This window comes from Oncorhynchus kisutch, linkage group LG9 (assembly GCF_002021735.2).
Source record: "Oncorhynchus kisutch isolate 150728-3 linkage group LG9, Okis_V2, whole genome shotgun sequence".
In the NCBI taxonomy this organism is placed as follows: domain Eukaryota; kingdom Metazoa; phylum Chordata; class Actinopteri; order Salmoniformes; family Salmonidae; genus Oncorhynchus; species Oncorhynchus kisutch.
In genome coordinates this window covers 22,650,348-22,677,963 of record NC_034182.2, presented here as the reverse complement: position 1 = coordinate 22,677,963, position 27,616 = coordinate 22,650,348, and the positions used below count along the sequence as shown (strand labels likewise).

The 27,616-nt window shown below is 45.3% G+C and overlaps 1 protein-coding gene across 2 annotated transcripts; it reads left to right on the top strand.

Annotated features, from left to right (window-relative positions):
* Window positions 1–562: 562 nt before the first annotated feature.
* LOC109896353 (zinc finger protein 219) lies at window positions 563–27,016 on the top strand. 2 transcript variants are annotated; one of them, XM_031832153.1, is made up of 7 exons: window positions 563–735; window positions 12,071–12,155; window positions 12,511–14,022; window positions 17,228–18,086; window positions 18,518–18,664; window positions 20,748–21,642; window positions 21,802–27,016. In XM_031832153.1, exons 3-7 carry the CDS (start codon window positions 12,514–12,516, stop codon window positions 22,196–22,198), a joined length of 3,807 nt encoding a protein of 1,268 aa, XP_031688013.1. In that variant the 5' UTR covers window positions 563–735; window positions 12,071–12,155; window positions 12,511–12,513; the 3' UTR covers window positions 22,199–27,016. The 2 variants fall into 2 exon arrangements, with proteins under 2 accessions (XP_031688013.1, XP_031688014.1); XM_031832154.1 differs by lacking the exon at window positions 18,518–18,664.
* Window positions 27,017–27,616: the final 600 nt, after the last annotated feature.

The following is a 27,616-nucleotide window of genomic DNA, read 5'->3' as shown; positions in this document are numbered from 1 at the left end:
ATTCAAATATCTGATTTAGAAGAGGAGGATGAATCAGAAATATCCGAGTTCAAATTGAAACTTCCGATTCGAATCATGATGAAAAAGATGAATTTTTGTTTCAACAGTGAAAAGTCACTTTTTAGTCACTGATCCAGTGAGTAAACCGAAACAGTTATAAAACAGTGATAACAACAGCCTATCAATCTCTCTTCAATTTTTCCAACTTTAAAACCATAGGCTTCCGGATATCTATCAAAACAACATTCAGATACCTGACGTCAATTATTTTTTAACTTGTACGCACTTCGATAAGACATCTGCAAACTTTTGTAGGTTTATATCTATGCTATAGAGTAGAGGCCACCTGATAGTAGGTTATATAGTGTCGTTATTTTTGGGCTGCAACTGAACCGGGCAGTCTGCCCCGTGTGTCAGTGTTCTAAAATGGTGCTCGTGAGATTATAATTACATTTGCAACCTACATCACTCGCCCTCCCACTCTCCTCTCTCTCTCTCTCTCTCTTTTATTCACTCACTTACTCACTACTGCACAATAAATGGATGTTTGAAAAAATGTGTGCGAGAGAGCGAAAGGGAGGAGGAGAACAGGGTGAGCTAAGGGAGGGGGAAAACGGCGTATGCTTGTATACAACAACCCCTGATTTCCATTTTTTCCCCAACTCGTAATGTATTTAATTCAAGTGAAACGTAATCATGACGTGTCCTGTCATTAATCCGCCCGCCGCCTCTCCCGTAAGTACATAGAGTCTTACTTTCATCATAAATATCTAGTTAATTTACAATATATACTATCCATACGTTTACATGTGCACTTTTATATAGGGTGGTATGGAACTGCGGTTGTGTAGCACTATAGTAAAACCTCTCCAAAATTGTTGTATTTGTCGCGTTTGTTGTTGTCTCCATGAACAACAAATATCTGACGACGACTTTTTCTTTTTGCAAATCCGTGTAATCACCCTATAGTTGCAGTGATTGAAGCGCATTGTAGCTCCATTTTATCTCGCCTTTTAAAAACATTTTTTTTTCTCCACACATTACAGTTTTTATGTTTCAAGTTGTATTAGTCGGTATGTAGGCTACGGGATACACATGGTATACACCGTCCAACGAAATGTGTTTGTATTGTGAGTGGATTGTTGAGAGTGATTGGCGGGTTGCACTATAGTGTGTGGCGTGTGTGTGTGCTGCATGTATGTTCCCATGCACTCTTCGGCACTTTTCTGTGTGTCATGTATGAAGCCGGTGTTGTATGTGCGCGCGTGGCCGACCGTCTGCATGCGTTAGCCCTATACGGTGACATGACAAAAGTGAGAACGGATTCTATATCATGATGGATTAGTTTCACTTATAACTTGGGGCCTAAAATGTACTACTTGAATTGTCGGATAACGTATGCCTACGCCGTAAAAATTGTTTGTAAATTGTAAATTGAATTACGTTATGCTATTTGAAGTGCACTAAAAGTCAACTAAAGTGAACGCACAAGTAGGCTAACCTATAAACTAACACAAAGTTCTGTATTAAATGTATTGCTATAGCCTAAGGAATACAATCATTGGCTACTGCAGAAGATATGGCAATTGCATTCATCCATGCATAGGCCTACACATCGGGTTTAATTCACAACATTAAAACATATATCGTAGCTTTTGACAAAAATAAGTTGCAAATTTGATCAATCGCTATGTTCTTTGATTTCCGTTTTATTTTTGGGTTAACTACATGTTCGAGTGTGATTTACAAAGCTGCAACGCAAGAACATTCTAGGTAGAGACGATAAACCAGGATAATTATTTTGTTGGAGACGCATTACGTACGGCACATTGTTTTTAAGATGACCAATTTAACCAGATGTAGCCTAAATAGGTAGCCTAGTCTATTCGTCCAGGCTACACCTATCCAGCTGTAGGCCTATCCAACGGTTTTTAAAACCATAGTCCTCCCACTATGCTACTACTATATTTACTACGACTATTACAAGGCTACTACTATTACAACCGGTAAACTTGTCCTAGCGTCACCTCTTACGAGTGCAAGCTTCACTGTAGCCATAGGCTACCTCTCTCCTTTGGGCTACAGTGATTTCGCAAGAAAGTAGCAAGTGTGTTGCGTGCAACATCTCATTCTGAAAATACAAGTTGTTTCCCGGCGGTTGATATAAGTTATAGGGTTGTTTTCTGTAGCCTGCGTGTGCTGGATAAAATGTGATCATGTTTGATTTAGTTTGAGGGGGATGGATGGGGAGGTTGGCAGCGAAATTCAAGATGAAATCCATGATGGCACTTTTCTCGTCCTCCGATTTCTCCCCGCAACACTCATGTCTTTTCCCCTCCCTTTCAGTCTTTTGTTATAGAAAATTTAGGAACAAAATGGATGGAGCATGGGGGAGCGATATACATGACACACAGAGAGTAGGCAACGACCGTGACTCGTCAACGGTTTGAGATTAAACAATCGTGTTACTATGTTCACTTAGGGGATTTAATCATATTTTAACAGCTAAAGAGCAGCTGCGAAAATGACTAATCTAATCTCGTTTTTTGGACGTTATGTAGACTAGGCGTCCGCGCATTGTTTGTTGATAGTTATTTATTTCATTAATGTGGCTGTTTAATTGAGATGGCCGCGAGAGAGAAGGCAGGGGAAAGAGCGACTGAAAATGGTTGCACGTTATTGACGCACATCATAAGGGAGAGCAGGAAATTCCTCTCCAGATAACAGGCAGACGTGTCATCTGTGGTGACCGGAGAAGAGCGAGACTCCCGTCGCTGTGTTTCAAACCCCATAGCGACAGAACATGTTTTAGACATGTTTAAATGTCCAGTTTTCATAGGCCTACTACATACCATAGTTTGATTCAACACTTTAGATGTGTCCACAGGAAATCAATGTAATGTGATAAGTGTACAGCCTTCCTTTTCGTTTTTTGACATTTTCAGCTTGCAGTCTAGTTTGGGATTTCCCACCTGAAGCAAACAGTCCAACTTTAACTAGATACACTCTAGCTCCCTAAAAGGTATCTTATTATTTAATATTTTAACACTTTTCAATAAGTGCCATCATTTGAGGGACAGAGTGTGTCATCTTTAGATGCTGTTAAAAATCAAGATAGAGCGTTGGGCTTGGATTCAGTGGGAAGAATTCATCATTTATGTTTCCTGTCTCTTACTGTCTTGTACCCTACCTCCTCAGAACAACACTTGAGGGATGCAACATCCAGGTGCTCTCTCTCTCTCTCTCTCTCTCTCTCTCTCTTTCTCTCTTTCACACACACTCAAGGAGTATTCCAATCAAGCCACTGATTGATTTAATTGGGTCATTAAGGCTCTGTGGGATAGATAGATAGATAGACAGATAGATAGATAGATAGATAGACAGACAGACAGACAGACAGACAGACAGACAGACAGACAGACAGACAGACAGACAGACAGACAGACAGACAGACAGACAGACAGACAGACAGACAGACAGACAGACAGACAGACAGAAAGACAGACACCTGCTCGGCCTGCTCAGTGAGGGTGCATGGTGACATGTAAAGACTGCTTCTCTGCCTGAGTTCGTTTCGAAAATGTTTCTGCAGCGTAGCATAAACCCATACTAGTAGACCTGTACAAGCAATCAACTCCTAGCCCTTCAGCAAGTTTAGAGTAGCATATCCCATTCACATTTTCAGCTCTCAAAACATCCAATGCTGTTGTAGCATACAGAGAAACCTTACTAGGGCAAGTACTCCTCTTAGAGTTAGACCTTTAATGGTTGAATTAACATATTGCAGATAGTCGTATATAACAATGTGTACTTATATTGTCATTATACTGTAATTAAGGTAATCAGACCGGTAACCTCTGATCCAACAAGATTAGATAGGTGAAAGCAAAGGCTGTATCACATAACTTTAGAGTTAGTGTGATGAGGCCAATTATAAACTGGGTGGTTTGAGCCCTGAATGCTGATTGGCTGACAGCCATGATATATCAGACCGTATACCACGGGTATGACAAACATTTGTTTTTACTGCTCTAATTACGTTAGTAACCAGTTTATAATAGCAATAAGGCACCTTGGGGGTTTGTGGTATATGGCCAATATACCACACCCTCTCGTGCCTTATTGCTTAAGTATACTATGGATGCATCCCGAATGGCACCCTTTCCCCTATATGGAGCACTACTTTAAGTAGTGCGTTAAATAGGGATTAGGGTACCATTTGGGACTCACACTATAAGTCAAATTACATTTCATTTGTCACATACGCCGAATACTGCAGGTGTAGCGTTTCACCTTACAGTGAAATGCTTACTTACAAGCCCTTAAACAACAATGCAGTTTTAAGAAAATAAGAAAAGTAAGAGATAAGAACAATAAATGATTAAATAGCAGCAGTAAATAACAATAGCGGGGATATATACAAGGGGAACCGGCATAGAGTCAATGTGCGGGGGCCCCGGTGTTGAGGTAATTGAGGTAATATGTACATGTGGGTAGAGTTATTACAGTGACTACGCATAAATAATAACAGAGGGTTCCGGGGGGGGGGGGGGAGAAGTCTGGGTAGCCATTTGATTAGCTGTTCAGGAGTCTTATGGCTTGGGGGTAGAAGCTATTTAGAAGCCTCTTAGACCTAGACTTGGCGCTCCAGTACAGTGCGGTAGCAGAGAGAATACTCTATGACTAGGGTGGTTGGAGTCTTTGACAATTTTTAGGACCTTCCTCTGACACCGCCTGGTATAGGGGTCTTGGATGGCAGGAAGCTTGGCCCCGGTGATGTACTGGGCCTTACGCACTACCCTCTGTAGTGCCTTGCGGTCGGAGGCCATACCAGGTGGTGATGCAACCCATCAGGATGCTCTCAGTGGTGCTGCTATAAAACCTTATGAGGATCTGAGGACCCATACCAAATCTTTTCAGTCTCTTGGGGGGGAATAGGTTTTGTCGTGCCCTCTTAACGACTGTCTTGGTGTGCTTGGACCATGTTAGTTTGTTGGTGATGTGGACGTCAAGGAACTTGAAGCTCTCAACCTGCTCCACAACAGCTCCGTCGATGAGAATGGGTGCATGCTCAGTCCTCCTTTTCCTGTAGTCCACAATCATCTCCTTTGTCTTGGTCACCTTGAGGAAGGTTATTGTCCTTGCACCACACGGTCAGGTCTCTGACATCCTCCCATCGTGTCGGTGATCAGGCCTACCACTGTTGTGTCATCAGCAAACTTAACGATGGTGTTGGAGTCGTGCCTGGCCATGAGTGAATAGGGAGTACAGGGGGGGACTGAGCACGCACCCCTTGAGGTGCCCCCGTGTTGAGGATCAGTGGCGGATGTGTTGTTACCTACCCTTACCACCTGGGGGCGGCCCGTCAAGAAGTCCAGGATCCAATTGCAGAGGGAGGTGTTTAGTCCCGGGGTCTTTAGCTTAGTGATGAGCTTTGAGGGCACTATGGTGTTGAACGCTGATCTGTAGTCAATGAATAGCGTTCTCACATAGGTGTTCCTTTTGTCCAGGTGTGAAAGGGCAGTGTGGAGTGCAATAGAGATTGCATCATCTGTGGATCTGTTGGAGATGTATGCAAATTGGAGTGGGTCTACTGTTTCTGGGATAATGGTGTTGGTGTGAGCCATGACCAGCCTTTCAAAGCATTTCATGGCTACAGACGTGAGTGCTACGGGTCGGTAGTCATTTAGGCAGGTTACCGTAGTGTTCTTGGGCACAGGGACTATGGTGGTCTGCTTGAAACATGTTAGTATTACAGACTCAGACAGGGAGAGGTTGAAAATGTCAGTGAAGGCACTTGCTAGCTGGTCAGCGCATGCTCGGAGTACACGTCCTGGTAATCTGTCTGGTCCTGTGGCCTTGTAAATGTTGACCTGTTTTAAGGTCTTACTCACATTGGCTGCAGAGAGTGTAATCACACATCGTCCGGAACAGCTGATGCTCTCATGCATGTTGCAGTGTTGCTTGCCTCAAAGCAAACATAGAAGTTATTCAGAAAGTCTGGTATGCTTGTGTCACTGGGTAGCTCTCGGCTGTGCTTCCCTTTGTAGTCTGTAATAGTTTGCAGATTCTGCCACATCCGAGACGTGTCGGAGCCGATGTAGTACGATTCGATCTTAGTCCTGTATTGACGCTTTGCCTGTTTGATGGTTCGTCGAGCATAGCGGGATTTCTAATAAGCTTCCGGGTTAGAGTCCCGTAGAGAGCGGCAGCTCTACCCTTTAGCTCAGTGCGAATGTTGCCTGTAATCCATGGCTTCTTGTTGGGGTATGTACGTGCAGTCACAGTGGGGGACAACATCCTCGATGCACTTATTGATGAAGCCAGTCACTGATGTGGTGCACCCCTCAATGCCTTCAGAAGAATCCCAGAACATATTCCAGTCTGTGCTAGCGAAACAGTCCTGTTGTTTAGCATCTGCTTCATCTGACCACTTTTTTATAGACCAAGTAACTGGAGCTTCCTGCTCTAATTTTTTGTTTGTGAGCAGGAATCAGGAAGATAGAATTATGGTCAGATTTGTCAAATGGAGGGTGAGGGAGAGCTTTGTACACGTCTCTGTGTGTGGAGTAAAGGTGGTCTACAATTTTTTTCTCCCTCTGGTTGCACATTTAAAATGCTGATAGAAATGAGGTAAAACTGAGTCAGTGTATGTTGACCGTTATAAGGATCATAACTTACTGTTAGCTAGGGGCTGTAAGCTAGGGGTCAGCTTGCTGCTTGACCACTCAGTCTCCTAGCCAACATCAATATTCATGATGTTATGGAATCTGTCTGGTCCAGACCAGTAGGGCTCAAACTACCAGTTGATGTAGCTAAAAGTCACTCACACAAATGTTACAGAAGGTGTAACACTTGTTACACATAGAAGTCGTAATGAGGACACGTTGGAGCTTAGATTGGCCTAATTGCTCTAGTTTTATAAAGTGTTATGTCCTTATAGAGTTGGGATCTACATATTTGGAAGTTTGATTGAGGGACTCATCCATGGAATGCGTCTGCTAAGACGATCTGACCTCTTTAATGCACGGTTGCATAAAAATCGGGTTAATGCATTACACTTCCAGTTCACCTTCATAGCCTACATATTAATTCTGCATAGTCTTATGCCTCTTCACATACTTCTCTTCATCTGGATGATAACTATAAAGAGGAGAGGAGGCAAGAACGGGGTCGTGTCCAGTAGACAGAAACGTTTTCTTCTATTGCATAAAGTTTAGCAACGGTGTGCCCAACTAAACATTGCCAGCTGAAGGAAAAACAGAGAGAGGAGGAAAAAAAGCGGTGAAGTGAGGCCAAAGGTCAAGAATCAGGACACAGCGAGTGAGAGAAGTCAGACAATCCACCCTCCATTCAGAGAAGCCAAAGAACAAAAAAAAGAGCGGTAATGAAAAAGTGCAAGCCAGATAAAGTGAGGGGAGCGAGGGAGGGAAAGAAGAGAGAGGGGGTTCAGGGAAAGGTGAAAGCCCGGAAATGAATCCCGTCTGTGGGGAAGTTTTGCCGCGTGACCACGGCGATAAAAACTACAGCAGGCCCTGAGTTACTGTACCACACAGAGAGAGAAAAACACACACACACTTTCCCTCACACAGGCCCTCACTCACACATACACACACTTAAACACACACATAAGCCATCAGACACACAAACGCACTAACACCCACATAAACACACATAGGCTCGATCACACACACACACATTTGAACACACTGGCCTTCACATGCGTACAGTATTTGCAGCACACACACTAATAACAAGACACATAAACTGTAGACACGCACACACTGACAAAAACAGTTACAAAAACAGGTACACAAACTCACACACTTAAGGAAACACCCCCAGATCCTACATACAGTTGAAGTCGGAAGTCTACATACACCTTAGCCAGGTACATTTAAACTCAGTTTTACACAATTCCTGACATTGAATCAGAGTAAAAATGCCCTGTCTTAGGTCAGTTAGGATCACCACTTTATTTTAAGAATGTGAAATGTCAGAATAATAGTAGAGAGAATTATTTATTTCAACTTTTATTTCTTTCATCACATTCCCAGTGGATCAGAAGTTTACATACACTCAATTAGTATTTGGTAGCATTGCCTTTAAATTGTTTAACTTGGGTCAAACGTTTCGGGTAGCCTTCCACAAGTTTCCCACAATAAGTTGGGTGAATTTTGGCCCATTCCTCCTGACAAAGCTGGTTGTAACTGAGTCAGGTTTATAGGCCTTCTTGCTCACACACGCTTTTTCAGTTCTGCCCACACATTTTCTATAGGGTTGAGGTCAGGGCTTTGTGATGGCCACTCCAATACCTTGACTTTGTTGTCCTTAAGCCATTTTGCCACAACTTTGGAAGTATGCTTGGGGTCATTTTCCATTTGGAAGACCCATTTGCGACCAAGCTTTAATTTCTTGACTGATGTCTTGAGATGTTGCTTCAATATATCCACATAATTTTCGTTCCTCATGATGCCATCTATTTTGTGAAGTGCACTAATCCCTCCTGCAGCAAAGCACCCCCACAACATGATTCTGCAATCCCCATGCTTCACGGTTGGGATGGTGTTCTTCGGCTTGCAAGCCTCCCCCTTTTTCCTCCAAACATAAGATGGTCATTATGGCCAAACAGTTCTATTTTTGTTTCATCAGACCAGACGACATTTCTCCAAAAAGTACGATCTTTGTCCCCATGTGCAGTTGCAAACCGTAGTCTGGCTTTTTTATGGGGGTTTTGGAGCAGTGGCTTTTTCCTTGCTGAGTGGCTTTCAGGTTATGTCGATATAGGCCTTGTTTTACTGTGGATATAGATACTTTTGTACCTGTTTCCTCCAGCATATTCACAAGGTCCTTTGCTCTTGTTCTGGGATTGATTTGCACTTTTCGCACCAAAGTACTTTCATTTTTAGGAGACAGAACACGTCTCCTTCCTGAGTCGTATGATGGCTGTGTCATCCCATGGTGTTTATACTTGCGTACTATTGTTTGTACAGATGAACGTGGTACTTTCAGGCGTTTGGAAATTGCTCCCAAGGATGAACCAGACTTGTGGAGGTCTACAATTTTTTTTCTGAGGTCTTGGCTGATTTCTTTTGATTTTCCCATGATGTCAAGCAATGAGGCACTGAGTTTGAAGGTAGGCCTTGAAATACGTCGACAAGTACACCTCCAATTGATTCAAATGATGTCAATTAGCCTATCAGAAGCTTCTAAAGCAATGACATAAATTTCTGGAATTTTCTGAGCTGTTTAAAGGCACAGTCAACTTAGTGTATGTAAACTTCTGACTCACTGGAATTGTGATACAGTAAATTATAAGTGAAATCATCTGTCTGTAAAAAATTTTGGTAAAATGGCTTGTGTCATTCACAAAGTAGATGTCCTAACCGACTTGTCAAAACTGTAGTTTGTTAACAAGAAATTTGTGGAGTGGTTGAAAAATGAGTTTTAATGACTCCAACCTAAGTGTATGTAAACTTCCCACTTCAACTGTATGCATGAAGAATCATAACGGCAATGTATGCAATACAGCACACATTGTCAACCACTCTACTGTAACGAGTACCTAAGGGCCATAACAAATTAGACGAAAGCGCTCCTATGACCCCCATCACACATCTGTCCATAGATATCCCGATTCTCAGCAGCTGCCTTCAGTTAACATTATGATTAGCCTTTACACAATATCTTTGATACATTAGGATCCACACCCTACGATCTTAATTTGATCACTCTTTTTGTTCCTAAGTATTTTCCTGCACAGCATGAAATGCAAACTTGTCGTATAGTCAAGGTAAAAAAAAGTATTCTAAAGTTTGTTATCTCTACTTTAAAATGTCAGACATGATTTGCCCTAATGAAAAATGTATAAACCCCTTCAAAAAAAATGTCCATTCATTATAATCCACATATTAATTCACATGATTTACTTGCTGTAGCAATTTGGCTCAAATTAAGATCCTTCATCTGTATGAAGAATCATAACCACCGTGTACTGACTTGCTTGAACTGTGTCCTGCTCAAAACCACAAATATAGTTACGTTTGTACATTCTTTGTACACTGAGATCTAAAGTCGTACAAATACACATACTCCGTACCGCACACACTGTACCTACACACGTTCGTAGTGACATGAACACGTGCCATGATCTATACAAACTCCCACATAGAGTATATGGCCCAAACACCTGTCAATATGTACAGCTAAAAGAATTTGTGTGTGTGCGAGCGTGTGTGCGATGGTAATGGAAAACACAAGAGTCATTTTAAGCGCTCACAAGTCTTGGTTAAATCAGCCGTAGGCGTCAGTTAGTGCATGCTTTATTACAGTTCCGTTGGGGGAATCTGATCAAGCACACGTTCGTCATCTGAATCAAATGAATTGTAGCTGTGTTGAAATCTACATGTACTACTTGTTTGTGTTGGTTGATCACACCATGTACCTCTCTCTCTCTCACTCTCTCTCTCTCTCTCTCTCTCTCTCTCTCTCCCCCTTCCCCTTTGTCTAGCACCTTATCTCCTCTCTCCATCTATCCACATTTGGAGAAGCTTTATTGGTATGACAAGGCTGGTTGGGCACAGTGGCCGCTGTCACGGCAGAACAATGCAGTGGTGACGCTGATATTAATATGATAATGCCATCACATCAGACGATACTAACACACACAAACACACACACACCGCACACACACACTGTCCACCGCCTCGCTACCACCATGAATACCTACCTACAACAAAACCCCAGTTCGCAATCAGCCTTTTTTTTTCATATTAGAAAATGCTAATCACATCACCATAGGATCTTTTCATTCGGTTATGTTTATTTCGCTGTCTCTCTCTTTCTCTTCTGCCTCCCACCTCTCTCTCTCTTTCCCCCCATTTCTCTCTCTTTCACTGTCTGTCTCTTCTTTTTCTCCTTTCTCTCCTCGCCATGTTGGCAGGCCCCAATCTACCAGCTGATATCAGCATTCCCTGGCACTGTGCCAACTGGCTCCAACGCAGGAGAGAAAGAAAGAGGGAGCGAGAGAATGAAAGAAAATGAGTGAATAATTGAGGGAGGAGGGAGAGAGAGAGAATGAGAGAGAAAGAGAGGGGGATGGGAGGAGTATGGAATCAGGGAGGGAGGGAGTGCGAGAAAGAAATAGAGACGGGGGAAGAAGGAACAATAACGGTGGATTAAGAAGGAGAGAGGGAAGAGAGGGAGGAGAAGGAAGAGAGCGAGAGAGGGGATATATGATTGATATTGTGTGATATCCCTGCTAGTCATGGCGGAGCTAAAATGTCAACTGGATACATGAGAATGTCTTTGTGATTCTGGCGCGCTGACACACACAAACACGCACAGACATACTGTCTATATGAACACACAGATGTAGGCTACTAGTGTTTGGCCATAATGATGATGATCGTGTGTTTGTAATGTTTTTTCTCGGCTCTTATCACTACAGTTGTGGGTGGAAAACATGTCTGAAATATATTTAGTGTCTGTTCTTGTATTACATGAATAAGTTCAGGTGTGTTGTTTGTGTGGTTGTATGTGTTCTGTGTGTGTGAGTGGTTGGTTGTGTTTCTTTAGGCTCGGATGTGTGTGTGTGTGTATGTCCATTCCTGATGAAGCTGCTGCTGTATGTGTTCACAGGAAGGGTGTGTGGGGAAGTCAAAACATCTCGCGCCCATCCTGTTTGGGACAGTCCATGTCCTGTGGTGCCCTTAGCTCACACACACACTGACACACATGTACGGACATGCACGTACCAACACACACACATGGACACGCGCGCACACACACACACACACATATATCATATACAGACATCAAACATATGGTTAAGTACACAATGTATCTTGCAACATCAAACAGGTGACCACCTGTTACACATTGAAGCACACACACCTGCAGGCAGGCAAGCGGACAGACAGACAGACAGGCAGGCAGACAGACGCAGGCAGGCAGGACATTATTTTATTTTTGGTGTAATGGGATATGCAGCAGGGTGAGTTGCAATATGTTTGGTTTAAAATCTTTTTTAAACATATGTTTGAACATATTGAATGTATGTGTTCCCCAGAGGACTAAAGGAGGTGGCCATCAAAGCAGTGTGTCCCCCGTCTGCCAAGAAACTGAAACATGGAATAGCAGTAAACACACGACTGGTGAGTCCCCATACTAACTGTACACATAGTCAAGCATGGCATAGTTATACACACAGTACTGGTCAGTACTGCATCATCATACGTTTATCCTCAAATAGCCTACTGACCTGTTCTGACCTCAGTACACAGAAGAGTGTTGAGTCCCCACACTACTCCTTCATACTACTACATTTCCATTGAAATACGGATATATTCCTACCATAAACGGGTTCATTTCAATTGTCCGAAGTGTCTTCCTCCTGTACTATATCCATTCCCTTATCTCTCGTTATCTCTCTCTCTTTATCTCTCTCATTTTATCTCTCTCTTTATCTCTCTTTATCTCTCTTTATCTCTTTTTCTCTCTCACACACAGAGAATGGATTCTCCTCCTGAATGTGTGTTGGCTCTTTCATGTGAGCTGCCCCAGTCACCCCCAACACTACCATCGCTGGACCACAGTCCCCAGGCCTCTCCTCACTCTACCTCCCACCTTTCCCCTTCACACAGCCCCCTGGACCTGCCCCTAGCCCATAGCCCCTCAGCCCTGTCCCACACACCAGAACCCCTGTCGAACACCCTAGACACCACCCCCTACTTCCCCTTCTCATCCTTCCCCCTCAACCACCACAATGAGGAAGAGGAGGAGGATGAAGAGGAGCTGTCAGCCCCTCCGTCCCCCACCCCGGCCGTGGCTCTCTTCCTGGGGGGTCTTCCGGAGGTGTGTAGCCCCTCTTCGGAGAGCTCTCCTCCGGTCACTCCGACATCATCGGCCCCTCTCCCCGGGTTCGGGGCCCTGGAGCTGGCCCTGTCTTCCGGGCAGCAGGGTGCCACCTGTAGTGATGAGCTAGACCTCCAGCTCTTCCATAAGGATGGGGGGAGTTTGTTAGGGTCTCTGCCCGGGAGGAAGGGTGTTTCTAGGGGAGCGGCTGGACTCAAGTTCCCCTGTCTGGATTGTGGGAAGAGATTCCGCTTCCAGAGTATCTTGTCACTCCACGCCCGCGCTCACAGTCTGGACCGGGACCGCCGCGCCTCAGCTCTGTACCGCAACACCGGCACCATGACCGGGAGCATCATTGGGACGGGGTCCACGGCGCATCTCAAAGCCCACCAGAACCACAATGACGTGGGACAGAACCACCACAGCCACCGCCAGAGTCCCCTGCTGTCTGTATCTCTAACTCAGGGACTGAGAGGGGAGGCTGGGGATGGGGATGCTCTAGAGGAGGCTCTGCAGATGGATCACCAGATCCTCCAGCCGTTCCTAATGGATGACAGCACACCGCTGAGCCCTCCGCTGACCGAGGAGGTGCCCCTCTCCCTCACCTCCCCCTACTCCTCTTCCTGCGGCCTGGGTGGCACGGGTCCTGCCATCTTAGAAGAAGCCGCCCTGGCCACAGCGGCAGCGCCCGCATTCCGCTGCCACGCCTGCAAGGGTAAATTCCGCACGGCCTCGGAGCTGTCTCGTCACGTCCGCATCCTCCACAACCCGTACAAGTGCACCCTGTGCTCCTTCTCTGCCAGCCAGGAAGAACGCCTGGCCGCACACCTCCACGACAGCCACCCCTCCCTGTCCCTCTCCCCCCCGGTGGAACTCCCCGCCCTGCCCCCCTACACCCCCAGACACCCCCCCATCATAACCACCACCACTGCCGTCATCCCCACACCCATCCCAGACACTCTCGTTCCCACTCCCAACCCGACCCCCACCCTGGCCCCAGGGGCTCCGCCTCTGCCGGCCTTCCGCTGTGAGACGTGCGGCCAGCGCTTCACCCAGTCCTGGTTCCTGAAGGGCCACATGAGGAAGCACAAGGATTCTCTGGACCACAAATGTCAGGTGTGCGGCCGTGGCTTCAAGGAGCCTTGGTTCCTCAAGAACCACATGAAGGTAGGTAACCTAGTGTGTGTCACAGGAGATTGGTGGCACCTTCATTGGGGAGAACGGGCTCAGGGTAATGACTCCTCAGGGGAATCAGTGGAATGGTATCAAATTACATCAAACACATGGTTTCCAGGTGCTTGATGCCATTCCATTTTCTCCGTTCCGGACATCATTATGAGCCGTCCTCCCCTCAGCAGCCTCCACTGGTATGTGTGTGTGTCTATGCTAGGGTCTATGTTAGGGTTGCTCATTTTGGGGAATATTCAGAGGTGGAAACTTTCCGTGGGAATTAACGGGAATATATGGGAATTAATGGGAATATATGCAAATTAATCTTATTACCATTTAAATGTAGATGTTTTTTTGCATTGGATATATTTACCATATCATATGGAGACAGAAACAGAAACCTTTTACCTTATCATAAGTAGACATAATTACAAATGATTGAATCCTTCCAATAGAAAAAAAATAAACAAATGTAGTTATGAATTGAACTTTAATTAAATGAGTTGACTCTTCACATGAGATGATTTCACTGAACAACAAAAGAAAGGGAATATTGAATGATCCCCAATGACCCATCGCATCTCCCAAAAACGTTTTCGACATACATCTGTAAAATGATAGTCTACAAACTAAAGCTTTGGTTGTCTTCCTCTCAGGCTTCCATGTCTTCTCCCTGGACCTCCACCTCTCAAACATAAGACTCTGAGGCCTCATCTTCACTGTCACTTTCCAACCTTGTTGAGGATGGCTCATTGTCAGGCTCAAAAAGCCAAAAATTTGCCCGGATGGCCACCAATCTTTCAACCCTTGTATTGGTCAGCCTGTTGCGTGCTTTGGTGTGTGTGTTCTCAAACAAGGACCAGTTGCGCTCTGAGGCGGCTGATGTTGGTGAGATTTGGAGGATGATGGAGGCAACAGGGGAAAGAGCCTCAGATCCACAAAGTCCCTTCCACCAGGTGGCTGATGAGCTATGTTGGCACGACTGCCATATTGCATCTCCATCCCAAAGCCCTTACTTGGAAGTGTACTGCCAAGAACCTTGCCCTCATCCAGGCCAAGGTGGCGAGACACAGTAGTGATGACACCACAAGCCTTGTTGATCTCTGCACCAGACAGGATGCTCTTGCCAGCATACTTGGGGTCCAACATGTACGTTGCCGCATGTGTGGGCTTCAGGCAGAGGTCTTCACACTTTTTTATGCATTTCAGAACTGCAGTTTCCTCTGCTTGGAGCGACAGTGAAGTGGGCAGGGCAGTACGGATTTCCTCTCTTACATCTGCAAGCAGAGTCTAAATATCAGACAGGATGGCATTGTCTCCCTCAATCCGTGCAATGGCTACTGCTAAAGTTTTCAGGAGTTTCAGGCTGCTTACCACTCTCCCAAAATATATCATCCAGGAGGATCCTCTTGATGGGGCTGTCCATATCAGCAGACTGTGAAATGGACATTTGTTGGAGAGACTCTTTCCCCTCCAGGAGACTGTCAATGATGACAACACCAACCCAACGGGTGTTGCTGGGCAGCTTCAATGTGGTGCTCTTATTCTTCTCACTCTGCTTGGTGAGGTAGATTGCTGCTATAACTTGATGACCCTTCACATACCTAACCATTTCATTGGCTCTGTTGTAGAGTGTATCCATTGTTTTCAGTGCCATGATGTCCTTGAGGAGCAGATTCAATGTATGAGCAGCACAGCCAATGGGTGTGATGTGAGGGTAGGACTCCTCCACTTTAGAACAAGCAGCCTTCAAGTTCACAACATTGTCACCAGTGCAAATACCTTCTGTGGTCCAAGGACATTGATGACTGCCTTCAGCTCATCTGCAATGTAGAGACCAGTGTGTCTGTTGTCCCTTGTGTCTGTGCTCTTGTAGAATACTGGTTGAGGGGTTGAGATGATGTAGTTCATTATTCCTTTCCCCACAAACATTCGACCACCCATCAGAGATGTTTGCAATTTTGTCTGCTTTCTCTATGATTTGCTTGACCTTCACTTGAATGCTGTTGAACTCAGCATCCAGCAAATGAGTATGTGAAGCATGTCTGGTTGGAGGGGTGTATGCTGGGCAAAGAGCATTCAGAAATCTCTTCCAATACACATTGCCTGTGAGCATCAGAGGTGAACCAGTTGCATACACAGTTCGAGCAAGACATTCATTAGCATTTCTCTGACTACGTTCCTCCATTGAGTCATAATTTCAGGAGGGCCATGAGCTATTGCTATCGATAAGGTGTCTGATTCATCATTTTCACCTTCATAGAAGTAGAGGGACTTTTGTCAGGGGTTGCTTGTTGTGAGCGCTGAGGGAACTTTATGCACTTGGCCAGATGATTCTACATCTTTGTTGCATTCTTCACATATGATTTGGCACAGTATTTGCAAATGTACACAGCTTTTCATTCTACATAAGCTGCAGTGAAATGTCTCCACACATCAGATAGTGCCCGTGGCATTTTCCTGTAAAGATTAGAAAAAAATTTGTAAAAAAAAAACCAAAATACAATTCCATGTACAAATAAATAGTTAAGCTGTTAGATTAAACAACTCCTTTGTAAGATATATATTTTCAAATTAAACATGTATGCAAAACAGGTGAATTAACACTAGTAGGCTCAAGCAAGCGAAAACCCACATGGTAGCAAAAACTAACTAGCAGAAATTGTTAACAAGTTAGAAATTATACATACTTTGCTGTAGGCTACTATTTACTAGTTAACAAAAAAGTATGTATATCATAAAAAATATATTCTCCCCGCCCAGTATTGTAATCAAAACTTACCAGAAAGCATGTAGTTCTTGTCTCAGACAGTGTAGTAGCGTGGGCTCAATAGCATCTCATTAGTGTGCAAGATCTTGAGAATCAGCAGGATGTGATGGAAGAATGCACTGTGCACTGGGTTGCGATTCCATTGAATTGGGGATAGTTTAACCAAAATATGCCACAAGACCTAGAATTGCATTGTCTGTATCCCACAAAAAAAGGTTCACTGTTATAAGCTAACTGTTTTGATGAACTTAAACAAAATCCCCCAAATTCCCGGGCTTAACTTCCTATGGAAAATGTCTGGGAAAATTCCGGAAATTTACCCGGAAATTTTCCAACCCTTTGCAACCCTAGTCTATGCTATAATTGCATGTGTCAAACGATTGAAGACATTGGGCATTTATTATACAAGTGACTTTATGACCTCTATTACAGGTGCACCTCAACAAGCTGGGCCTGAAGGCAGGTCTGGGGGGGCTGGTGGCTCCTGTGGCCGGGGCTGAACATAGAGGCCCCAAAGGCTCGGTCACCAGCCAGGGCCTCAACGCTCTCTACTCCAGTCTCTTGCTGGCTCGTGGTGGAGGGGGGAGAGGGGGACGATCAAGGGCTGAGCGGGATGGCGCCGGAGTCTCTAGTAAATCGGCCATCTTGGGCTACCTGGGGTTGCCCAGCGATGGCGTTGGCGGCGCCAGCTGCATGGAACGGCTGCAGGCCGTGGCTCAGGTGGCGGAGATGGGGAATGGGAGCGGAGGAGGAGGGGGAGGAGGAGGAGAGGCAGCGGGAGATGGAGGGGACCAGATAGCCATGTGGCAGCTGGTAGCCCGTAGCCTAGTAGCAGCTCAACAGGCCCAGCAAGCCCAGCAGGCTCAGAGGCAGAACCAGAGGACCCAGCACCTGCACCGAGCCCCATCCAGGAGCTCCGTGGTGGGGGAGGCTGAGCAGGTCAGGGCCTACCTTGGAGGTCTGGATCCCCGAGAGGAGCCTCCGTCCTCCGGAGCCCCATGGGAGTGCCCCGACTGTGGGAAGCTGTTCCGGAGCCTGCAGCAGGTGGTGGCGCACGCCCGCGTCCACGTCCAGCGGCCCCATAAGAACCACGGTCACCCCCCGCGCTACCCCGGAGGAGGAGAGGAGGATGGAGGAGCGAGTCGGAGTGGGGGAGGACGAGGAGGAGTTGGAGGAGGAGGTGGGAGAGAAGGTAGTAGCGAGGGAAGACAGGAGTCCAAACTTCAAAGTGGACCTCAACATCAGTCAGCAGCCGGAGGAGGGTTCCACTCAGTGATGTCACAGTTCCAAGGTACAGTGACATGGCTTCACCTCTCCAAAACGTCCCCAACATGTCTCCCGTTTATTTGACATTTTCATTAGAGAGAATAAGGACACAAATAAAAAGCTTGTAGCAGAGTGGGAGAGTAGCAGAGTGGGAGAGTAGCAGAGTGTGAGAGTAGCGTCTAGCAATGCAATTAACTATCAATACCACTTTCTTATTCTCTCCCTCCCGTCTTCCCCTTCTTGCTCTCCCCCCTCTTTCTCTTTCCCCCTCTCTCTCCCTCCCCCCTCTGTCTCTACTCCATCACCCTTTCTCTCACCCTCCCTCCCTTGTTCCCTCTCTTCCGGCTCTCCCTCCCTCTCTCTCTCCCTCTCTCCCTCTCTCCCTCGCACCCACCCTCTCCCTCTCCCTCTCTCTCTCTCTCTCTCTCTCTCTCTCAACCCTTCCTCTCTCTCCAGGAGAGAACGGTCTATCTGGGTCATCTTCAGGTTCGTCCGTGACTTCTAGGGAGCGTGTGCGAGGCACAGGGGTGAAAGACTGCCCCTATTGCGGTAAAGCTTTCCGCTCGTCCCATCACCTTAAAGTGCATCTGAGAGTTCACACAGGTGAGCCTGCCACTAGCCCCCAACCCCCAACACACCTAACAATGGCTGGATCCCAAATCGACCCCTATCCCCTAAATCCTATACCCTAGGGCTTGTGACACTTATTCTGTATCTATACAACCTAGGGCCAATGCACTCCTGTAGATCTGAGATGATTGATAAAATCGAGCCCACAGCCATGCAATCTCCATAGACAAACATTGGGCAGTAGAAGGGTCTTCCTGAAGAGCTCAGTGACTTTCAACGTGGCACCGTTATAGGATGCCACTTTCCAACAAGTCAGTTCGTCAAATTTCTGTCCTGCTAGAGCTGCCCGGTCAACTGTAAGTGCTGTTATTGTGAAGTGGAAACATCTAGGAGCAATAACGGCTCAGCCGCGTGGTAGGCAAGATCACAGATCAGACCACATAAAAATCGTCTGTCCCACTACCGTGTTCCAAACTGCCTCTGGAAGCAACGTCAGCACAAGAACTGTTCATGACATGGGTTTCCATGGCCAAGCAGCAGCACACAAGCCTAAGATCACCATGCGCAATGCCAAGCATTGGCTGGAGTGGTGTAAAGCTCGCCGCCATTGGACTTTGGAGCAGTGGAGTGATGAATCACGCTTCACCATCAGGCAGTACGACGGACTAATCTGGGTTTGGCAGATGCCAGGAGAACGCTACCTGCCCAAAACCATAGTGCCAACTGTAACATTTGGTGGAGGAGGAATAATGGTCTTGAGCTGTTTTTCATGGTTTGGGCTAGACCCCTTAGTTCCAGTGAGGGGAAATCTTAACGCTACAGCATACCATGACAATCTAGATTATTCTGTGTTTCCAACTTTTTTGCCACAGTTTGGGGAAAGCCCTTTTTCCTTTTTTAACATGACAATGCCCCCGTGCACAAAGCAAGGTCCATACAGAAATGTTTTGTCGAGATTGGTGTGGAAGACCTTGACTGGCCTGCACAGAGCCCTGACCTCAACCTCATCAATCACCTTTTGGGATGAATTGGAACACCGACTTCGAGCCAGCACTAATCGCCCAACGTCAGTGCCCAACCTCACTTATGCCCTTGAGGCTGAAGGGATGCAAGTCCCTGCAGCAATATTCCAACATCTAGTGTAAAGCTTTCCCAGAAGAGAGGAGGCTTTTATAGCAGCAAAGGGTGGACAAACTCCATATTAATGCCCATGATTTTGGAATGAGATGTTTGACGAGCAGGTGTCCACATACTTTTGGTCATGTAGTGTGGCTTCATCTCACCTTCTGATCGGCTGTATGGAAATGTCGCCATATTGCTTCTACCTGTCCAATGAGATCTCAGAGTGGCTAGGAAGTAGGGGCTAGAGGTCCATTTGGAATTCAGCGAATAATCACTAACAATACAATCTACTCTAGAACACTAAACCTTAACTACATGCACACTGACCACATTTACATGTGCCATTAAATTCATGTGTTCTCAAGTGTTTCTGAGTCCTAAATATGACCATCTCCTCTGTCTGTTGTAATTAATTAGGTGAATCATTATACTTAAGTAAATTGCTACTAGCAATAATCACTCTCAACACCTCCGAGGCTGATGGGGTTTTTAATCTAATGTCCTCCTTATCATAGCCAATCAGGATTTTAGATTGTGATGGGATACTGCCATCTGTGGTTTGTAATATGGTACTACAATCTCATATAATACTTGAACCCTATAGTTTCCCCTCTTTTATTCCATAGCAGAAATCCAGGAATCAAGGTCCATATAATTGTTGTTGTTTTTTTTCTCTGTGGTCAGAAACAGACTAGGCGTAGGGCAGTTCAGGCAAATGCCAGATGGGCTGGTCCATATTTAGTCTAGTGGTCCTGTCTAAATTGTTTGTATTTTGTGCAGAATTAGAACAATACAAATGTTTCTCTCCATGTATAGTATAGCATAGTATAGCATAGCATAGCATAGCATAGCATAGCATAGCATAGTATAGCATAGTATAGCATAGCATAGCATAGCATAGCATAGCATAGTATAGTATAGTGTAACATCTACTGACATTCCTCTATTATTATATGCCCTTGATAACCACAACTAGTTTATGTACCTCTTTCAGGGGAGAGACCGTATAAATGTCCCCACTGTGACTACGCGGGAACCCAGTCAGGCTCTCTAAAGTACCATCTCCAGAGGCACCACAGAGAACAGAGGAACGCCATGGGGGCCTCTTCCTCCACCGCCTCCTCCCCCGGCCTCACTTCTGCCTCTCTGGGAGGTGGTGGAGGTGCTCCACGGGGGGAGGGAAGGGAGGGGATGGCCAAACAGCGCCGGCCCCAGAGCTTCACCCATGGCTCAGCCGCCAGAACCCCGGCAGAGACCGCATCCTCCAGGCACAACCAGCACCAGCCCTGGATTCTGGGCCTTCCCGAGCAGAGAGACAGGGACCATGGGAAGGCCATGGGAGGACTGAGGGAGGCAGATCTGGAGAGCCAGTACCGGTACCTATCCGGGGTGATGGGGGCGCTGTACCAGGGGGGGATGGAGGGAGGGTGGACGGGGGAGTCCCCTACCTCCACCCCCACCCCGCCCCCGCCAAAGGCGCCCAAAGTGTCCCGTCGCAAACCACTCACCACCAGTCGCATGGTGCCAGCTAACGGGAGGGAGCGGATGGGAGGGGGATCCGCTCGGGGCACCCCGGAGGGAGGCTTGTTGTCCCAGCCCCTGGATCTCTCCCGCCGCCCCTCCCCTGGGCTCGGAGGTCTGGAGGAGGATGGAGTACCGGGAGGGGGTGGTGGAGGAGGAGGAGGAGGAGCAGGGGTCACCCTTAACCAGTGCCTGTTCTGTCCCTTCCGTACCTGCTCAGCCGAGCTGATGGCCATGCACCTCCAGGTCAACCACACTAGCAAGTCCAGGCGTAAGAGGGGGGCCCACAACCCCAGCTCCCTGGGGGAACACGGGCCCCAGAGGCCACCCCAACCCCGGGCCGACCCAGACCCCCTAGCCCTGTGGAGGTAAGATGCGTGTTTACATTTTATATTTACATATTCATAATTTAGCAGAGGTTCTTTCCCAGAGCTACTTATAGTTAGTGCATTCAACTAAGTTTAGTAGGGGGGGAAAAAACATATTACAGTCATTGCAAGTAGACTGATGTCCCTATCCTATCCTAGGTACCTGAGCGAGAGTGAAGATAGGGCCCCCCTCGAGGAATGGGCCTCATCCAGGGTGGAGAGGGAAAGAGCGATGGAGAATGGCCTCACCCCAGAGGAAGTGGACCTAGAGGGCAGCTACAACCTCCACCACCCCCTGCAGGCTTCTAACCAGGCCTCCACCACACCCAGGAACACAAGGAGTGGCCTCGCTGCCCTGGGGCAGGAAGGCAAGCTGGAGGAGGATGGGGAAGAGGAGGAAGAAGAGGAGGAAGGAGAAGAGGAGGATTTGGAAAGGGAGAGCAGTAGTCCAGGGGATTCCCCTACAGAGCATGGGATGAGGATGTCTCTCTCCATGTCAACTGCCCTCGGCTCTGACCGTCTTACACGAGAGGAGGAAACAGTGATGGGAGACTAAACGGCAACAACATCATCCTGCAGAGAGATGGGGAGAGGGAGTTCAACTAGACAGTGCAGAAGTTTAGAGGTCAAATGTTAGGGGTCATTATATCACTTCCTTGTTCTCTTACATACAGCAGTTCAGGGTCATTGACATGGTAAGTCCGCTGACAAGTATAACTAAGGACCACGGACTGAGATGCACCTCCATTGAGAGGGTTGTGTAAACATCATCTCTCCTAAGGAAAAAAAATCATACATTTTTCTCTCGCCTTTTAATATTTACATCCCGGGAGTTCAGTGCAGTCCTCTTGATTTTCTCAACCAACCACAACCCCCCTTGTACATACAGACAGTGCAGTGTGAATCCTTTCTCTTCAGGACTTTTGAGGCCTTGAGTTCTATATTCCAGAGATTCCTGTTTTCCATTCCATCCCCTATCAAGAGGGCTAATTGTGATGATTTGCTCGAGATCGTCCTCTGGCTGCTGTTAAGTCTTAACATTACTATGTGAGAACAAATAAACTGTAACATTCTACCATTCCGGAGAACACAAAAATGATTTTATCAGACCTTATACTTCATGTTTTGAGAATAATACTACTTCTATGAGTAACGTTGTTGATTAGTTATACTTTAGCAGAACAAGTGTCAAAAGAAGCCAAACTTCATTCCAACTGCCGTTTAGATAAGATACCACTTCTTGTCACGTTGACATTTCAATTTCATATTACGGTCTGTTCAAGAGCACTGATTCGATAACCGTGGTTCAACCACAACCATTCAAGCCGTAAACTCAAACTAAGCTATCCAGCTGTCTACAACAAATAACACCACAGGAACAACTTTTTACCAGAGGAAGATGGCAATGATTAGGGATAAGGTAACCCCTGACCCTGATATCACTGCCTCTCATTGGTCGGATTGCTGTTCCGAGGTCACCATGGGAACAGTCTGTCATTTCCTGTTTTCCCCTCAGTTTAGTGCCTGTCTATGTTTGGAATGTCGTCAAGGGAGTTCTACAGTATAGCCCTCTGTTTCTGGGCTCTTATAGGACAATGATATCTAAGAATACAGTATAAAGCTAAAGTATATATGTAAAAAATTGGTTCTAGGCTATTGTGAATAGAAATCTGTAGTGTTAAACAAACAGCTGGTGTGGATCTTTCTCTTTTCACAAGAGACCGGTAGCATCTCTATGTGGATTCTGTGGAAAAAATTATAAAGCACTTAGTTGATGAAAATGAAACATTAAGAAATATTCATACGAATGAAAAGAGGTCAAGGTGAAAGGTCAATAAGTGAAAAGGGAGGTTAAAGGTCAGAGGTCAGCATTTACAGCAGAAATACCAGCGTGTTCAGAGTCAGACGTGGGCTAACGGTTATTTCTACATTGTCGTGGTGGCCAACGGACCATTAAACAAACAGAAACAAAACAAAAGTCTGTTTTGGGGGACATAGGACAGACAGACAGATGGACAGTGCATCCTGAACACAATCAGCTGGCACGTCTGGTCAGGTGACCAAGACTCCACGACCGTGTCACACTCTTTCCTTCCATTCCTTTTATGAGGAAAATAACAGAAAAACAAGGGGAAGGAAAAATGGATGAGAGAAAAGGGTGAGTTCCCTCACAAGAGCGGAGGACTCAAGAAAGCAAACTGTTGTAGTCTTGGGGTATGCCGTCTTTTAGATGACTAGATTTCTGTCTTTCTTTCTTTTAAGTGAAGAAGAACGGGAAAAAAGAGTAAGCATTAAAAACATGAACAAACCCATAGATACATCCCAGTAGAATATGTGTAGCTTTTGTAAAGACAAGAAGATAAGAAAAAGGAAAAAATAACTTTCTATGTTTATTTTCATTTCAAGAAGAGAAGCTTACAGAGAAGGTTATGAATATACAGTAGGTAATGATTTTTAAAAAACTATAAGGCTTGTTGTTGTGAGGAAAAGACTAGTCGGAATGTCATGTCTATAAAGAGCACTGTGCAAGTTTTATAATTTCCCAAAGTAGTTGTTTTTATTTTGACTATCGATAGACCAAACTTTTTTTTTTAAAGAAAATGTAAGGTGTCACTTTCTGTTGGAGTGTAAAGCTGCAGTTCCAATCCACTCGCCCAATCAATCAATCAATCAAGCATTCAATCAATCTATAATCCAATCAAAATATTATCATTGTATTATTAAGTGCTTGGATGAGACTCAAGTTTACAATCACAATATATCCAAATATTAATCTCTGCCAAATTTTGATTGATCAATTTGTACTATAGCCACGGTATTGGTTTAGTACTACACACAGCATGTTCTGCACACAGTGAACAAGCAAATATTTTATCATAAAAACAATTAAATAAACAACTTACGATTGTAAACGTCACTAAATTATTTGATTGGATAAGTCTTTCCTTCTCGCCCTCCTAACCCCATTGGTTGACAGCGAGAGCTTGGGATTGGAACCTAACCCCATTGGTTGACAGCGAGAGCTTGGGATTGGAACCTAACCCCATTGGTTGACAGCGAGAGCTTGGGATTGGAACCTAACCCCATTGGTTGACAGCGAGAGCTTGGGATTGGAACCTAACCCCATTGGTTGACAGCGAGAGCTTGGGATTGGAACCTAACCCCATTGGTTGACAGCGAGAGCTTGGGATTGGAACCTAACCCCATTGGTTGTAGGCGAGAGCTTGGGATTGGAACCTAACCCCATTGGTTGTAGGCGAGAGCTTGGGATTGGAACCTAACCCCATTGGTTGTAGGCGAGAGCTTGGGATTGGAACCTAACCCCATTGGTTGTAGGCGAGAGCTTGGGATTGGAACCTAACCCCATTGGTTGTAGGCGAGAGCTTGGGATTGGAACCTAACCCCATTAGTTGTAGGCGAGAGTTTGGGATTGGAACCTAACCCCAGTAGTTGTAGGCGAGAGTTTGGGATTGGAACCTAACCCCATTGGTTGTAGGCGAGAGTTTGGGATTGGAACCACAGCCTTACTTTTGGTTTATGTGCATTATGTGTTTTACTTCTATCCTTATTAGAGCACCTTATATGAGTTTAGCAGTTCCCTAAGTGGTGTTTTCTTAAAGACTTAGGTTGCACCTGTAATGACACCCTATTCCCTATATGGTTCACTACTTTTGACCAGGACCATTCCCATATAGGCCCTGGTCAAAAGTAGTGCTATGTGCCCTGGTCAAAAGTAGTGCTATGTGCCCTGGTCAAAAGTAGTTCTATGTGCCCTGGTCAAAAGTAGTGCTATGTGCCCTGGTCAAACGTAGTGCTATGTGCCGTGGTCAAACGTAGTGCAATGGGCCCTGGTCAAAAGTAGTGAACTATTTAGGGAATAGGGTGCCCTTTGGGACAATAGCCTGTAGTGTCAATGCCACCGTGCCTTCTGTGTCAAGCACTTCCTGGAGTTGGTATTTTGTAAGCTCACCAAAAGCACTTAGCCCACATCTCTCTTTCCCCTAGTATATCACCTATTTATTCACCTCATTCTTCTTGACTTATTTTATCCTCTCCTTGTCTGTCACTCCAACTTCGCAGGGGCCAAGTGGGTTGTTGCCTTATTTGAACAATTTCTTACCATCAGACATAATATCACTTGGAGGTAATATTGCTAGCTTCGCTAGTAGCCCCCAGTGTAGGAAACAAGGTTGATTTCAGCTAACCCGTGGCAAACCAAAGCCAAAGTTTAATGGATAAATCTTAGAATTAGGTGCCAAAACCTGTCCATGGGGACACTAAACACGTTAAATTAAGATAATATAATTCAATGGTATTATCAAGATATTATATTGTCATTCTCTCTATCCTTTTAATGTATGTGTACATCTCTCTTTTCTCAACTTCCCTAACCTCTCTCTCTTCCTTTCTTCCATAACCTCTCTCTCTCTCTCTCTCTTCTGTAACCTCTCTCTCTCTCTCTCTTTCTCTCTCTGGCACCATTAGAAGGTGATGATGTGTACTATCTGGTATTGAGGCCTTTTATTCTTAGATTTGTATTTTCAATTTGTGTGATGTTCGTACGTTCGTTCATTCGATGCCCGATGAGATGGAGTAACGCTATTCTTCTTCTTTTTAAAATGATTATTATTGTTTTGGCATTATTAAGGAGAAGAAGAGGAAAAATCATAAGAAAAAAAATGTCTTGTTGAATGTTGTACAGATAGCACTAGAGATGTGTTTTTAACAAGAGAGCGCAAACCCAAGCTCTAGTCCCGCCCACTCCTCCCTCCCATTGGCAGATAGGACAAGTGACTTGCCAAGGATAGTACAAGTGACCCGCCAATCATTTAAATGAACTGCCCTGCAACTGACAAACATGTTCGATCCAGTGAATGTAAACTACATCATGATCTTAAATTACCCACAGAATATGTCATAATGTGAAAATGTGAATGTCCCAGACAGTCAATGGGTTCATCTGAAATATTTCCTAAATTGCTTCTTGCAAGGAATCTCTCTGAAATATGCTAGAAATCTTTTAAACCGGTGCCTAACTATATTGTTGACCCATAATTTCCTAGTTTCACATGCATTTTGAAGTGCAGATGTTCGAGTACTGTTGCAGTGTGTGTGACTGACATAGGTCATAGGGTCCTTGTCAAAAGTAGTGCACTATATAGGGAATCGTGTGCCATTTGGAACAAAGCCACTGTCTTGTTGGAGAGGTGGAAGGGAGTGCTGGGTTTGGGCTCTCGTGTAGATGACTGCCATTGCAGTGAGGGAAAAACTGACCTAACCTAACATAGTAGTGACTAATATGAGTTTGTGGACAGATTTTTAAAAAAACACACACATTAGAGATACATTAATAAATGCAAACAAAGGAAAACAAGGGTTGACGGTTTATTTTTGTGAGTCATGTCATTTCTCTTATGCTATTTATACTGTTATTTCAATGTCTGTGTGTGTGCGTGTGTGTGTGTGACAAAGGTAAAGAAACATACCGAACACGCCATAGGGAAACCTTGAGAGGAACCAGGGGCCGGATTCACAATTGTTTCCGAGTAGGAGTGCTGATATAGGATCAGGTACCCCCTGTCCATATTCATTATTATTATCATGATCATATTCATTATGACCTTAAAAAGACCTTAAAAAGGTCTGAGATGCTTGATACATATGGCCCAGATCTATATAGTGATGGGACTTCAGCGGTTTTCAGCATCCATGTGTCTTTACACCATTGAATCATCACAGTGCAGTGTGCCGTCATGCTAAATGATGTTATCAAATGAGTATGTCTACTCAATGTGCACGACAACACTGTTGAAATACCGGAAGGGACATCAAGATCCGTCAGTACATTAGAGACAATTTTAGCAAAGTGGCACTCAGCCTCTCACCTCCCCACAACTTGGATACATCCGAAATGGCAGCCTATTCCCTAACTAGTGCACTACTTTTAAACGGGGCTCGTGGGGCTCCTGTCAGA